The following is a 15,200-nucleotide window of genomic DNA, read 5'->3' on the forward strand; positions in this document are numbered from 1 at the left end:
TTTTTTTTTTGTTGCTCATTAAGCATTTACCATCATAAGAATTCCCCCACTAAAATATTTATAGCAAATTTACCATTAAATAAAAAAATAAAATAAAACAAAAAAAAAACAAACAAACAAATTGTACTGTTATAATGTACACATAAAAATTTATAAAAATAATAATAAACACTAATTAAAAATAAAAAACAAAAAAAAACAAAAACAAAAAAAAACAAGTAAAAAATGGGAAGAAACATAAAAAACATTAAGTAAAAATTGTACATTATTAATTTATGATGAAAAATTGAAAAATTTTAACATAATAAAGGGCTTTGTATGAAAAATTAACAAAAGCTGTCTTTGATTTCCTGCTATGTATAAATCATTAGTTATTAGTTAAGGGAAAAGGATTATATAAATTTTTATTTTGGTAGCACATCAATCCCTTTATACCTCTCAAGTTAGACCTCTATTTAAGGGCGGATCAAGCAAGCGAGATAGTACACTTATCGAAATCTATATAGCTTCAGCTGTTTAAGTTATCGATATAACGATTCTTAGCTCATCAAACAGTTTTCTAGTTCTACTACATTTGACTTTCTCCAAAGTTTGAACTCTATATATGCCTATATATAGGCAGCTCAAGCGTCAGGAGCACAATTATCGAGAGCTACTTATATAACACCAGCTGTTTATATTCTCGATAATACCCTTTTAAGCTTTGCCATTTGAGACAGACTTAACTTTTCTGTGCTAAACATATGTATGTAGGTTATAAATTAAAAAAATGCAAATGAAACCAAACTTTTAGGTACGTAATTAATGTTTAACTTATTGCTGACATCAAAGACAAACATAGATACAACATGGCATGGATATAACATCAAAATATATGTATATACAAAAAATACATACAAATTGAGCACTGATATGAAATAATTTGTTTGGTTTGTGAACTAGTTCGTGAAGCCAAAATTCAGATATATAAATATAATTTATTGCATTTTGGATTATAATACAAAAACAAAAACAAACTAAAATTTAGTACTATAAAATAATTTGTAAAATTGTACAAGCTGTTACAAATATACAGTTACATGTAGATATGTATATATAAATATATATATATATATATATATATATATATATATATATATATACATATTAGTAATATATTTAGTTACAATTATGTACACGTATATAGATATAAATAGAATTGGGAAAATATTTGTGGCTTTTGGATTGGGCATATCGAAATCGCATAGAACTAGGCATACATATATATATATACACACATATCGATAGGATAGTACAATCTGTTTAATCTCTGACTCTATTTGCCGCACATGTTGCGCAGCTTCTGCTGGAAGAAACCAAACTTATTCGATTTCGCCTCGTTCGCCCGCTTGGCAGCCAAATCGCTCTTGAACAGAAGCCAGGCCTGACGGTTCTCTGGACTGGCGGGACCCCACTTGCTGCTGGGCTTTAGCGAGGCCTTGATGGACTGTAAATAAACGATTAATAAGAGTTGTCAGATCTTCGACGGCTATGCACTTACCTCAGCACAACTGCCATGCCTATGGGTCGCAATGTACCACCAGCCCCAGAGCGGAAACTGAGCAGCGCCCACAGCAAAGAGGAGCCAACCCGCAACTAGATAGAGATATTGGTTGCAATATACATATATTGTTTATATTGGTAAATGCTTTAGTTGCTAGCTTACCGTCTCCAGCAAGGGGAAAGTATTGATCACTGTATTTGATCGGCTGGATGGTCGCCATCGAGTAGATGAATATCACAATCATCATAACTGGCGTGAAGAACGACCAACAGAGGCGCCAATACATTGAAACCTTCTTGTTGCTCATGAATTCGATGTCATCGCAAAAGTTTTGTAGACCTGCGAACGGAATACAGATAGAAGCAATTCAGTGAGACACATAGATGTACTAGGTAGAGGCAGCTATACAGACTGGTAGATACATAGGTGAGGCTAGGAGAGACTACTTTATCACCTAGGAGATAGATATGCGATGGGACAGGTCGACTTAGCCTTACATAATGTAAGCTACATATGTAATATGGTCGGTAGAGGCAGCTATACGGCCTGGTACATACATAGAGGCAGATATATTGCCACTTACAATTATTTTTATAGAGACTACTTTATCACCTAGGAGATAGATATAAGATGCGGACAAGTCGACTTAGCCTTACATAATGTAAGCTACATAAGTAATATGGTCGGTAGAGGCAGCTATACGGTCTGGTAGATACATACATAAAGGCAGATATATTGCCACTTACAATTATTTTTACAGAGACTACTTTATCACCTAGGAGATAGATATAAGATGCGGACAAGTCGACTTAGCCTTACATAATGTAAGCTACATAAGTAATACATAAGTGGTCGGTAGAGGCAGCTATACGGCCTGGTAGATACATACATAAAGGCAGATATATTGCCACTTACAATTATTTTTACAGAGACTACTTTATCACCTAGGAGATAGATATAAGATGCGGACAAGTCGACTTAGCCTTACATAATGTAAGCTACATAAGTAATATGGTCGGTAGAGGCAGCTATACGGTCTGGTAGATACATACATAAAGGCAGATATATTGCCACTTACAATTATTTTTACAGAGACTACTTTATCACCTAGGAGATAGATATAAGATGCGGACAAGTCGACTTAGCCTTACATAATGTAAGCTACATAAGTAATACATAAGTGGTCGGTAGAGGCAGCTATACGGCCTGGTAGATACATACATAAAGGCAGATATATTGCCACTTACAATTATTTTTACAGAGACTACTTTATCACCTAGGAGATAGATATAAGATGCGGACAAGTCGACTTAGCCTTACATAATGTAAGCTACATAAGTAATACATAAGTGGTCGGTAGAGGCAGCTATACGGCCTGGTAGATACATACATAAAGGCAGATATATTGCCACTTACAATTATTTTTATAGAGACTACTTTATCACCTGGGAGATAGATATGCGATACATACATAAGAGCTATGCCCGGTAGAGGCAGCTATATCGCCTGGTAGATGCACTTGCGATGCTTAGCTACATTTACCGCTTATTGTCATACTCATGTATTGTCACTTCTATAGATACTTTTTTACTCATCTACGAGATGCATAATCAATATCTCTATCCTTCGGCTAGCCTTACCATATATCCACACAATGCCAGACAGTTCAAAAATGGCCAATATGAAGACCACATAGGTGCCTCCATAGAAATCGACTAGGGTCAAAATCCATTGACCGCCCTATTCAATTAAAAAGAGAAAGAGAAATAAATATTGTGCTATTCAAGACTTTAGTTTCCATGGAAAATTTGAGCCGTACCGGCGTAACATAGACCAAGCCCATGAGGAAACCACAAGCGGATGTGGCCAGCGCTACCTTCCAGTACTTCCATGACTTGAACTGATCACAGATGATGGTCACAATGGTGCTCTGCAGCGCCACAATCGATCCAATGCCCAGCACGAACAGCATGAAGAAGAAGAGCGCCGAGAAGAGCTGCGGCACTGCCTGAAACTTGGATATTGCATCCGGATAGGAAATGAACGCCAAGCCCGTGCCACTGCGCACCACATCCCGTATATTTTCCGCCTTCAGATTATGCGCCAAATTTCCCAGTATGGCGAATATGGTAATACCGCCCAACAGACTAGTCAACGTATCCAAGGTCGTGACTATCATGGCGTCTCTATAGGAAAGTCGAGAAATGGATATGGAATTAAAGAAAGAGTTTTGATGGAAAGCAACGGAGGGAGACAAACAGATAAAGCTGGATTCACTTAGGATTTCACTTATTTTAGCACTAAAGCTGTTAGCCGATGGATAGAAATTGATGATACAACCTCTATCAATAAATAAGAAATTTTAGAAAGAATTTGCTACTAAGCTAACTAGTTACAGAGATAGAGATTAATAAAGAGATATCGATAATAAATAGTTTACATAATTTTCAGATAAAACTTAATTAACAATTCTTGGAATCCAGCCAGAAAGAGTTCCATAGATAGAGACTCATACATAGAAATCGATAGAAAATATTTAATAAACAAAGATCGATACAAGGAATATATTAGGCAGAAATAGATTAAATATATTCATTAGTTCGATAGGTTTCAATAGATAAAACTTGTTAAGCAGTGTAATGAAAAGACTTCGGATAAGGTCTATCGATAAATAAAGTTTTATAGAGGTCCACAGATCATATTGTATATATAGAGTTAAATAAAGGAGGTTGCGAAAACTAGAGGTGATAGGATAACTTTGATGGATAAAATCCGATAGATCATGTTTCATTGAAAGAGTTCGAAGTAGTCGATGAATGTCGACATATAGAAACGTTGAAGCATAGCCTGTGATTACTAATCCAGCTTTCCTTTATTACATATACATATATACATAATCTAAATGTGAAGTCAACACTCACCTGTAGATGCCATGATCGAACCGATTGTAGGAGGCGAACATGATGATGGGGCCACAGCCGACGGCCAGCGAGAAGAAGCACTGGACGACAGCCTCCTTCCAGACGATGGGGTTCAACAGTTCGCCCCATTGGGGCTGTAGGAAGAAGATGATGCCGTCGACAGCGCCCTCCAGGGTGACGGCTCGGCCCAGCAGGGCGAAGAGCACTACGTAGGGGAACAGGGCCAGGAAATAGGCCGCCTTGCCGGAGCTCTTAACGCCCCGCATTATCACCAGGAATATGACGACCCAGGAGACAAACAATGCAATAGTTAGCTTCCAATCGGGTATACCTATGCCGTCTGATATATCCGACTTCTCCTTGATGACAACGTTACTGCAAACGAAAGAGTACAACATATTTTCCATTTAGCATTTACAGACGTCATAAAAGACCGGCGGACGGATAGCAAGATGGACGGTCTTCAAACCCGATTTCTATTCCAAAGATCTACTTACAGGAAGTAGAGCTCGGAGCTGCTCTGCAGTTTGGTAGTGTTCGACAAAGTGTTTGCCTGCTGAGCCAATGCCGAGGTAGTATTCCCCAATGCCGTCTCCACAAACTCGGTTGGTATCGAGTTGACGCAGTTGGTCCATTCGTCCCTGCAGTAGGACCAGGGCAATTCCGATTGAAACGACACGAACAGATAGTAGAGCGTCAAGGCCAACAACGATGAGTAATACGTAATGATGCAGATTGTGGCAAAGGCCTGGCCATAGCCGACGCCCACAAACGATGGGCAAATGGACCAGATCTTGACCGTTCCTTGACTCGTGAACTGGCCCATTATCATCTCCAGATAGTACATGGGTTTGCCTGACGGAAATGTTTGCCCATTATTGATCGTTATCATTATTATTACTATCATTATCACCCAATATTTACGTAATCTTTATATTAGTATTGTATAGAAATAAATATTTTGAGCATTATTATGAGTATTATGAAATTTATTATTGTCCTACTCACCGATCAGGAATAGCACTATGATATATGGTATAAGGAATGCACCTCCTCCATTCTCGTAGGCGGTAAATGGAAAACGCCAGACATTGCCCAGGCCCACTGATACGGATATGCAGGACATGAGGAACTCTATGCCATTCGACCAATTTGTGCGTCCCTCATCCTTTTTTTGTGCCTCCTTCTCATTGTTCTATGGAAATAGACAGATAGCATATATGCAAAGGTTATCTATCTACATATGGATTTACTACAATAGCTTCTATCAAACTCTCTTTCTCTTTCTGTCTTTCTCTCTCTCTCTCTCTCTCTCTTTCTCTCTTTTTCTCTTCTTCTCTCTTAGATTCTTCATATCACATCTCACTTAATAGATTACCTAAGCATCTCTATCGCTTAGCCATGCAAATGCCTCTCGTATCAGATCATCGTCGTCTGTTGTACTATCTAGTTTGATGGTCTGGAATTTCAGCTCGCTCACTGTTATCGCATCTAGAGTTGATATTTGATTTATTTAGTGTCATGTTGATGTTTGCAAATAATTCTCAGAGACACAAGCACAAATATTTGGTCACACGACTTGAAAAATTAAACAATAATAAAAAAAAATCTGCAAGAAATCTCTTAAAAATTCGCAACTCAAGTTGACAATATACGTGGAATTCGCAAGATAGCGAGCACATCTATTGTATTATACGATGGCTAAGAATGTACCAAAATAGATTAATGAGTGAAGGCTGAGGCCGGATGGCACCGACTGCATAATACTTGCTCATAATACTTGTGGGTGCGGATATACATATGTATATGGTTAACCAATAAGCCCTGCAGGAAGAACAGACAGTAATTCCGTGAAATATATATATTCTTTTAAGTGTGCGAACATAATAAGCCCCATAAATTCTACTCTAGTTCTGGATTCTATAGTAATCATAAAATGTATTATATATAGCCTTTATCTAACTTTGATTTTCTTCAAATGTAATACTTGTTATACTACTAGATCATAAGATAAGCTGATACTCGTACAGAAAATGAAAGCAAAAGTATTGGGTTTTCTGCCCTATATATGGGCACAGATAGTTTTTGTATTAGTTTTGCTTTATTTGAAGACATTCTAAGATCCAAAAAAGTCATTCATCCTTCACCATTGAAGAATGGTAAACAATTTGCCAAAATATATGGTATTATGATTCCATTTACGTATGCAGCACGTGGATAGCCTTCAGTGGTATATTACGGCTATAGCCTCATTGAGTTGCTATAAATGCAAGTCATATCATAGTTAAAGCCCAATTTATAGTCAGATACAAATACTGTACGAGGCACTTTGTGATTAGAGATTATGATTATGAGCCCCAATATAGTTAGTCAGTCGGTTTTTACAGCTGGCTACGGAGAAATGCTTTGATTGAAGCTGAGCCGCGCACGCGGAACAGATCGCAGACTGATTGATTGGAGCGAACTTTGATTTATGGCATCGATAAGATATCAACTTTAATGATCACGTGACAACTAAGTTGGGGGGTTTTTAATTCAATAATGGACACCGCAAAAATAAAAAATAAAAATTAAAAATAGTAAATAAATAATTATAAAAAGATTGCAAGCATAAATAATTGAAAGGAAATTAGCCGACAGCAGCGAGACTCGAACCGGCGCCACACTGATTACGCCGCCAGCCTCTCTCCCACAACGCCACCCCTACGCCTGGCCCCCGGCAGACAAATGCACAATTAAGCTAACGACTGACAATTGAAACACAATTCAGCTGCAAGCTCTCTTCTATTTATAGCATACAAAAGTGAATGCCCGCCTTTGATTGTGTGTGTGTGTGTGTGTGTGTGTGGGCACATGCATAGAGAATGGCCAACGCGTGGCTTAGCCACACGTTTCCTTTCAAAAATTTTGAGTTATTTAACTAATTTTAATGGAATTTTCATTTTGATTTGTGTGCTTTAAAAAAGCTAAATCTCTTATAAATATATCTCTTATACAATATTTGTCATTAAATTGTCATTTACCTGATTTTCATTAAATTGTCATTTACTTGATTTTATGAAATTTTTATGCAACATTCTTAATTTGAAAGACAGAACCTTGCAGTCTGGTGTTACCGACTGCAGCACACTCATTAAGAGCCCAAAGGCATACACAATCTTTACTTATTCGAAACAGTAGAAGCTGTCAACTGTAATTTAGTCATCAAATTTTCAGTTTCTTGCATTAACGCTGTAGAATATATAGTTTATGCCGGCATGCCACGCCCCCAACTTGTGCTGTCGACAGGAGTGTATATATTACAGATTTCAAATCCGTAGCACTTCGACTGTTTCTGAGATACAGGAAAATGCATTTTCCAAATTGTCACGCCCCTAGTGGCTGGATTGAGAAAATCATAACACTCTATAAGGGTATAGCCGAGTATATGTTCCAAATATCAAGTCTCTAACTTCAATATCGTCGAAAAGCTCCGCTAGCTGAACATTGCAAAAAGCCAATATACTCGTTTTACTCTCGTGAATGAGTAAAAAGATAAAAACTGTATTTAGTAAACCAGAAATTAAACTAGCGAGATTTCTCGCCTTATAACTGTAGCTTGCTTAGTATTTTAATCGGTTGCCTGAGTATTTACGATTATTTTAAACAAAATTGCCTTAAAATTATCTACAATGAGAGGCTGGATCGACGCGCTTGTTAATCCCAATCAAGAATATATATTCTTTATGACATGTCCCACTCCAACTGCTATGAGCAATTTAATAAAGCCCTCGAATTCCCCGTTTTGATGGACTCAGAGCACACAAATAGAAAAAAAAAACTTTTATAATGCGAAAACTTTTCACAGAACTGTGACAAAAGCCAAAACACTTAAACAACTGCATTTGCAGTCACATAGTTCAGAATTGTTTCTAGATCTACATATATAAATAAGAGAGGGAGATGGAGAGACATGCATGTCATAAGTATAATAGCAAATTGTTAGGAAAGCTAAATGTGAAACAAGCTCTGACCAACGCACGCCAGTTCAAAAACCAGTTAGCCTCAGCTGGGCGAGTCTGCGCGACTGGCAGTTACCCTGGACACAACAAGGCAAAGATGCGTGCTACATTCTTTATAGATAACCTGACTTAAGTCGCATATAAATAAACTCAAGCAATTTATTGACTTAGAGTCTGTCTAAATCAACGCTAAATGGCTCAAGTTGGAAATTATCAATATTTATCGATATATATGTATATATATATGTATCTATATATAACTATATATTAGAAAAATCATGTTCAAATATCAAAGTTCACACGTTTGCCAATATACCCTATTGACATTGGATTTTTCGACAGGGTATACGGTATGCAAAACGCAATTGGGAATAGCCCTAAACGCGAATAGCAATGACTATTGATAATATTTGCCACATTTTTTTATTAGTGCATTTAACCAACGAAAAACCAGTTGATGAATCAATCCAAGACAAATAGAAGAAGAAGAAAATAGTTCTAAGTCGCTCTGAGTCGAGCTAGTCTATAGTATAGCTATCAGTGGATAGGGCCCCCAATAAGGCCTTACTATAATTACCAGTGTTTGCACAGCTTGCCTGAAAGTCTGTGCAAATATCATCAGATAGATTGGCCATATTTGTGGATCGCAGAGAAGGGAGCAAGACACCGATAAAGAATATAAATATGAAAAGCAAAATACTTTATGGAATTTTTGTTTTTATTATACCCTGAACCCATTGAAAATGGGAAATCAGGGTATAATGGTTTTGTTGAAATGTATGTAACAGGCAGAAGGAGGCGTGGCAGACCCCACAAAGTATATATATTCTTGATCAGGGCGACGAGCTGAGTCGATTTGGCCCTGTCCGTCTGTCTGTCTGTCCGTCTGTCCGTCTGTCCGTCCGTCCGTCTGTCCGTCTGTCCGTATGTTTGAACGCGTCGATTTCCGAAGATATAAGAGCTAGAGACTTGAATTTTTTTTTAAAATGACCGTATATACAGCGCGGACGTCGAGTTTGCTTTTAAAATTCGAAAAATCATCCCGTTATGTTTTTATCGACTAAAAACATTCAAGTTCAAATCAGATGCCTCTATAGCTAATTGTGAATGATTTTTCTTTTTTAAATTTCTCAAATATTCAATATAATATGTAGATCATATGCTGAAAGTTTCATTAAATTCCGTTCAGTCAAAAATTAATAAAAAATAATCAAATATTTGGCCAATTAACAAACGCACGTGCAGCAGCTACAACAAAAACATCACATCAGCTATTAGTTTCGTTTAGTTTTGGTAGATGGCGCAGCAGCAGTGAATCTATTTGAGTTTTGCCAGCACCACCAGCAGGAGTGGGGTGGCCTAGTGTGTTAGCTGGATGACGCTCGATCAAGAAGTCGCGGTTCGAATCCCGATCGGTGCAACACTGATGTTAATTTTTTTTTAATTGTTTCAAAATATTTTTATATTTTCATAAATGCGTTTTCTATTTAATTTATATTTTTAAATACACCGAAATTGAAATTTTAACTATACTTTATGTGCGTTTTTAATAGTTTGGTTATTCTAGCAGATTCTTAGAATCACATCAGCAGTTAGTTTCGTTTAGTTTTGGTAGATGGCGCTGCAGCAGTGAATCTATTTGAGTTTTGCCAGCGCCACTAGCAGGAGTGAGGTGGCCTAGTGTGTTAGCAGCGTGACGCTCGATCGAGGAGTCGCGGTTCGAATCCCGATCGATGCAACTGATGTTAATTTTTTTTAATTGTTTCAAAATATTTTTATATTTTATGAAATGAGTTTGGTATTTTCTTTATATTTTTAAATACATTGAAATTGAAATTCAGGGTAGTATCTAGTCGAGCACTCTCGACTAGAATTTTCTTACTTGTTTTACTTCTATCGCTTGAACCGCGGTTCAAATACCTTGCGGCACATTTATTCCATCAAAACAATGTCTGACAAAATATTGCAGATATAATATGTGTATATGTCTGTATTTATATATCTTGATTATCAGCAAAGAGCTGGGAAAGCAATCGTCTTGTTTTTACAACTGTTTACAAGTCGTACACTCGAAATTTATACCAGCAAAATATTGAAGATCTTCAAATAAGGAAGGATTAACATTTTTGTATTTTCAATGAGATATGTAAGAGTAGTCAAAAAATATATATTTCCGGCGATCTAGTTTAATAAGAAACGATTCATGTGATACATGTAAAAGTTGATGCAATAAAACTCTTTGATTGAGTTGAAGATCGTGCAAAGCTATCAATGACCTCCAATAATATTTACCAATATGCAATGATCGAGGATGAACTAGACGAAAGTGCAATGATCAACACTGATCGAGCAATGATCAGCAATGACCAAAAGCTTTCAATAGTGATCTACATTCATGTTCAATCTCTTGACTGATCTATTATGATAAAGGATAATCTACAATGATCAACAATGATCGACAATGAAAAATGAGCTAGGATGACCAACATTGATCAATAATGATCATTTATGACTACCGATGATCCAATAATGATCAATAATGACTTACTATGGTCAACAAAATGATTTCTAATAATCTACCATGATAAAGACTATATGTACAATCTACAAGGATCAAGGATGATCTGGAGGAATAAGTAATGATCTACAACGATCAGCAACTATCTATAATGATATGCAATGCTGAATTATAATACTTTACACTGATCTATGAAGATCTATAATGATCTATAATCTAATGATCTATAATGATAATGATTTACAATGATCTACTTTGATCTACAATGATGAACAATGATCAGTAATTATTTATAATGATCTACAATGATGAACACTGATCAGTAATTATCTATATTAATCTACTATGCTGAATTACAATGTTTTACTCTGATGTATAGTGATCTACAATGTTCTATATTGATCTACCATGATCTACCTTGATCTGCAACAATGAACTAATACTATGAACAATACTAACCTCGAATTGACAATGATCAACAGTGATCCTCAAGAATCTTAAATATGATCTGCATATACCAAAATATCAGTTGAGCTCCCATTGAATGCTCCATCAAGAAAACAAGATCGATTAGCTGATAAAATCAGTTGACAACAAATGTAGAGCAAAATGCACAAATATAAAGATCCTCTCCCAATCCTCTGCCCTTCTACTTATTCCAGCAAACTCTATAGTCCCGCTGAGCTCAGTTCAGTTAGCAACCGATCTGACTAACGAGAATGTGAAACACCTTTTCAAGTATTATGTTTACAAATGACAAATTATCTAATATACACATAATAAATGGATGACAAATTGCATCTGGAGGCAAGTTTGCAGTTGCTCGAGCGAGCTCCATAATAAGTTAGGGAAACACCATGAAGCTGTCAAAGGTAAACAGAGAGAGTTAAAGAGAGAGAGAGAGAGAGGGAGGTCTCACATTTTTTCCTCACTTCCACTATAGTATTTATTTATAATTTACATAATCCCCTTCCAGGCTGAGTTGCATTATTTTCCCATTTTATGACGGATGATATGTGCCACGCTCTGTAGCTTTGTTTTGGATTGGCATATTAGATAAGTTTGTTTTGGTTTATGGCCCTAGCTGCTTTGTCGGCCTTAATGATTAAATGATGCTATATAAAGTCAGATTGTCTATGGCAATCTGAAATTTGAAGAACGTCTACGACTATTTCTAGTGCTCTTATGAGGTACTCCAAAACTTTCCCCTCACCTGCGTCCCTCTCTTATGAATGGTATTCCAAAACTTTCCCCTCACCTGCCTCTCTGTCCCTATTCGGTATTCCCGGTACTAATCAGCCACTTAAGAGTACTTGAAAACTTTATCACTTGACTTGAAGCTAATTAAAAAGTGATATTGGAACTGGAACTAGATTTGGAACTAGTTCTTATACTGCTCATAATATTCAATTGCTTTAAAGTACTTCAATAACGAATTAAACAATTATCTGTAAGGCAAATGGAACTGGAACTGGAACTGAAACTGGAACTGGAACTGGCACTTGTGGTAATAATCAATATTTCAAAAGCACTCAGAAGCTCATGTGCTTCAGTGGAGCCCAATTGAAATTCAGTCAAGCAGACATCTTAAACTAGAATCGGAACCGGTGCGGAAACTGACACTGGTTCATCTGATAATACTAAATGCTATAAACAGTGCCAAAGTAGACAAGAACTTTAGCACTTGAAATAAAACCAATTAACGTAGTCCCCGAATGGAAATGATATATAGAGACATGAGGTATAGTACTCAAATGGGAACCGGAACTGGTTCTGGTACTCTGAAAAAAATATAACATCCCTTTTTGGGTGAAGTGAAAAGCTTATGAACCTGAGCTTAAGCTTCAAAATGTCTTATATGACGTAAGTGGAACTGGAACTGGAACTAGTTCTTGTATTCTCAAAATATACGATTATTTAATAGAACCATAAACTTCTACAGATGCGCTTCAGTTTTGAAAATTCTATCTCTGGACAAAAGGAATTGGAACTGGAACTGGAACTAGAGCTAGTTCGAATACTTTAAAAATGTACATACATTTAATAGTAATCACAAACGTACACACTAGACTTAAATTGATTGAAATGCGATCTATAAAGCAACCTGAAATGGAATTGGAACTGGAACTAGTCCTTCAAAATATATTCAGAATCGCTTTAATGTCGCTAAAGACATTATATATAGAAGAGGCAATCGGAACTGATGCTGGAACTTGTTCTTGTACTCACGTCTGTCTTGGTGTCGCTGCTGATGTTGTTGTTGTTGTTACTGTTGTTGTTGTTATTGTGTTGGGGGCTGCCATTGGCCCCATTGTGCGGCATTGTCTTTAATTCCATGTTGCAAGGCGAAATTCACGTTTGCCGCCCGAGCAAATTCTTTTTGTAATTGTTTTGATAATTGTTAATTGTTAATTTTGTTTACAATAGTTATATATATTTATAATTTCGTAACGCACTGCTGAACATTTAATTAAGCGAAAATTAAAAACAAAACGAAAACAACAAAAAAAAATATATATATAAAAAAATTAATGCAATTACCACCAGCGCCGCGATAGAGTTAATAAAATTGTTTAAATGGGCTTTTTAACTAGTGCCAAGCGACTGCATTAGAGCGAGAGCGCGAGTGCGAGCGTGAGCGAGAGAGGGGAAGGGAGAGAGATGGAGATAGCGAACAAGTAGTACCAAAGGCCGAGTCACGCTAAATTTTGTTTGAAATTGTTGAGGTTGAGTTGTGATGCCGTGAATGCCACGGCTAGAACTGAGGCGGCGTCGAGCTTTGAGCGCTTTAAGAACCATCAGCCAGCAGCTACGCTAAAAACGATTGTGTAGGTACACAGGTACACATAGGGTAGACAGGTAGGTACACAGGTGGACTGCGACAGCAGTCGTAGTGCCTATGCAATAAAGCAGCCGTTCGAGCGACCCCAACTAAATACTTTAGGTACATGGGCAAAACTTTGGCATATCTTATCCCATACCATTGTCATTGCCATCATTACGATCGTCATTATCATCATTATCATTTACATCAGTTAGGTACAGATTGGTCCCTGCATCGCCCTCAATACGATCTATGTTCCCTCCACAGCCAGCAGCACCCACGCAAGCAAGAGAGCGAGAGAAAACACAGAGAGAGAGAAGAGGGGAAGAGATCCAGCGCGAGAGCATTTAAGCTACAACCAACTGTTGTTAGGATTATTGGGGGTGAGGTGAGGTAAGTTAACACAACAAAGCAAGACGACAACTGACGCATTTCCGCATTGAGGTATGCTCGACTGATGAATACCCCTTAATCAGATGGCAACTGTCATATGCATAGGCATCGACTAATGGATACCCCTAAGTCTAAGTGGAGCTTCAACAATACTAATCAGACAAACTTGGTATCTCTTGCTTACATGATCGACTGTTAGATACCCTATGCTCAGCTCTGTTATATACTTACGTTTATAGACTTTTACAGTCTTATGTAGAGCTATAGCTTACATTTAATGCTAAAACATGATCGATTACAAAATACCCCGAGTTTTTATAATTATTATACACAATGTCAAATAAACACTTATTTAAGAGTAATGGAAATCTTTTGCCGGACTGTGAAATATCCTGTACTCATGTACTGTATCCCTGTAAACATAAAATATTTTGCTTTTAATTTAAATTTCAATTTACATACCGAATTTTTAGCTTGGATATACCTAACTATCCAAGCTAAAAATTCGGTATGTAAATTGAAATTTAAATTAAAAGCAAAATATTTTATGTTTACAGGGTATACAAAATGAATAATTCAGATTTATATTATGTATTCTTGTGTTTACAGGGTATATAACATTTGATTTTAAGTTTTTATAACTTCCCATTAAATTCCTATTACAAGGTATACCATATACAATTGTAAATTTATATTCAAAAGTAATGTTTCAGCGTATAAAATATATTGAAACAGCAATTAATCATTCTAATATTTATTGTTTTTTAGTCATTAGTTTTACGTTGTAATTTAACATTCTTATAGCCCATATAACATTTATTTCTCGATGTATGCTATAAATTATAATAGATATATTAAGAATTACAGGGCATACAGACATCGAGCTAGGTCATAATAAGCTCTTATGTTTCCAAAATATACAAAATTTCTGTTTATTGGGTATACTGTATTTATTTTTAAATTATAATTCAACAGTCCTATGTTTACAGGGTATACAACA

General features: G+C 36.4%; 1 protein-coding gene across 1 annotated transcript; it reads right to left on the reverse strand.

Annotated features, from left to right (window-relative positions):
* Positions 1-957: 957 nt before the first annotated feature.
* Positions 958-13,764, reverse strand: NAAT1 (Nutrient Amino Acid Transporter 1). Its single transcript, XM_089475979.1, has 10 exons — positions 13,525-13,764; positions 13,213-13,441; positions 5,473-5,659; positions 4,962-5,319; positions 4,465-4,839; positions 3,363-3,729; positions 3,184-3,283; positions 1,706-1,882; positions 1,541-1,635; positions 958-1,486 (listed from the first exon to the last, which is right to left on the reverse strand). The coding sequence occupies exons 2-10, from the start codon at positions 13,318-13,320 to the stop codon at positions 1,316-1,318; spliced, it is 1,938 nt and encodes a 645-aa protein (XP_089332105.1). The 5' UTR covers positions 13,321-13,441; positions 13,525-13,764; the 3' UTR covers positions 958-1,315.
* Between the last annotated feature and the right edge of the window lie 1,436 nt (positions 13,765-15,200).

Source organism: Drosophila arizonae, chromosome X (assembly GCF_054131065.1).
Source record: "Drosophila arizonae isolate 15081-1271.41 chromosome X, UAZ_ARI_1.0, whole genome shotgun sequence".
Lineage (NCBI taxonomy): Eukaryota > Metazoa > Arthropoda > Insecta > Diptera > Drosophilidae > Drosophila > Drosophila arizonae.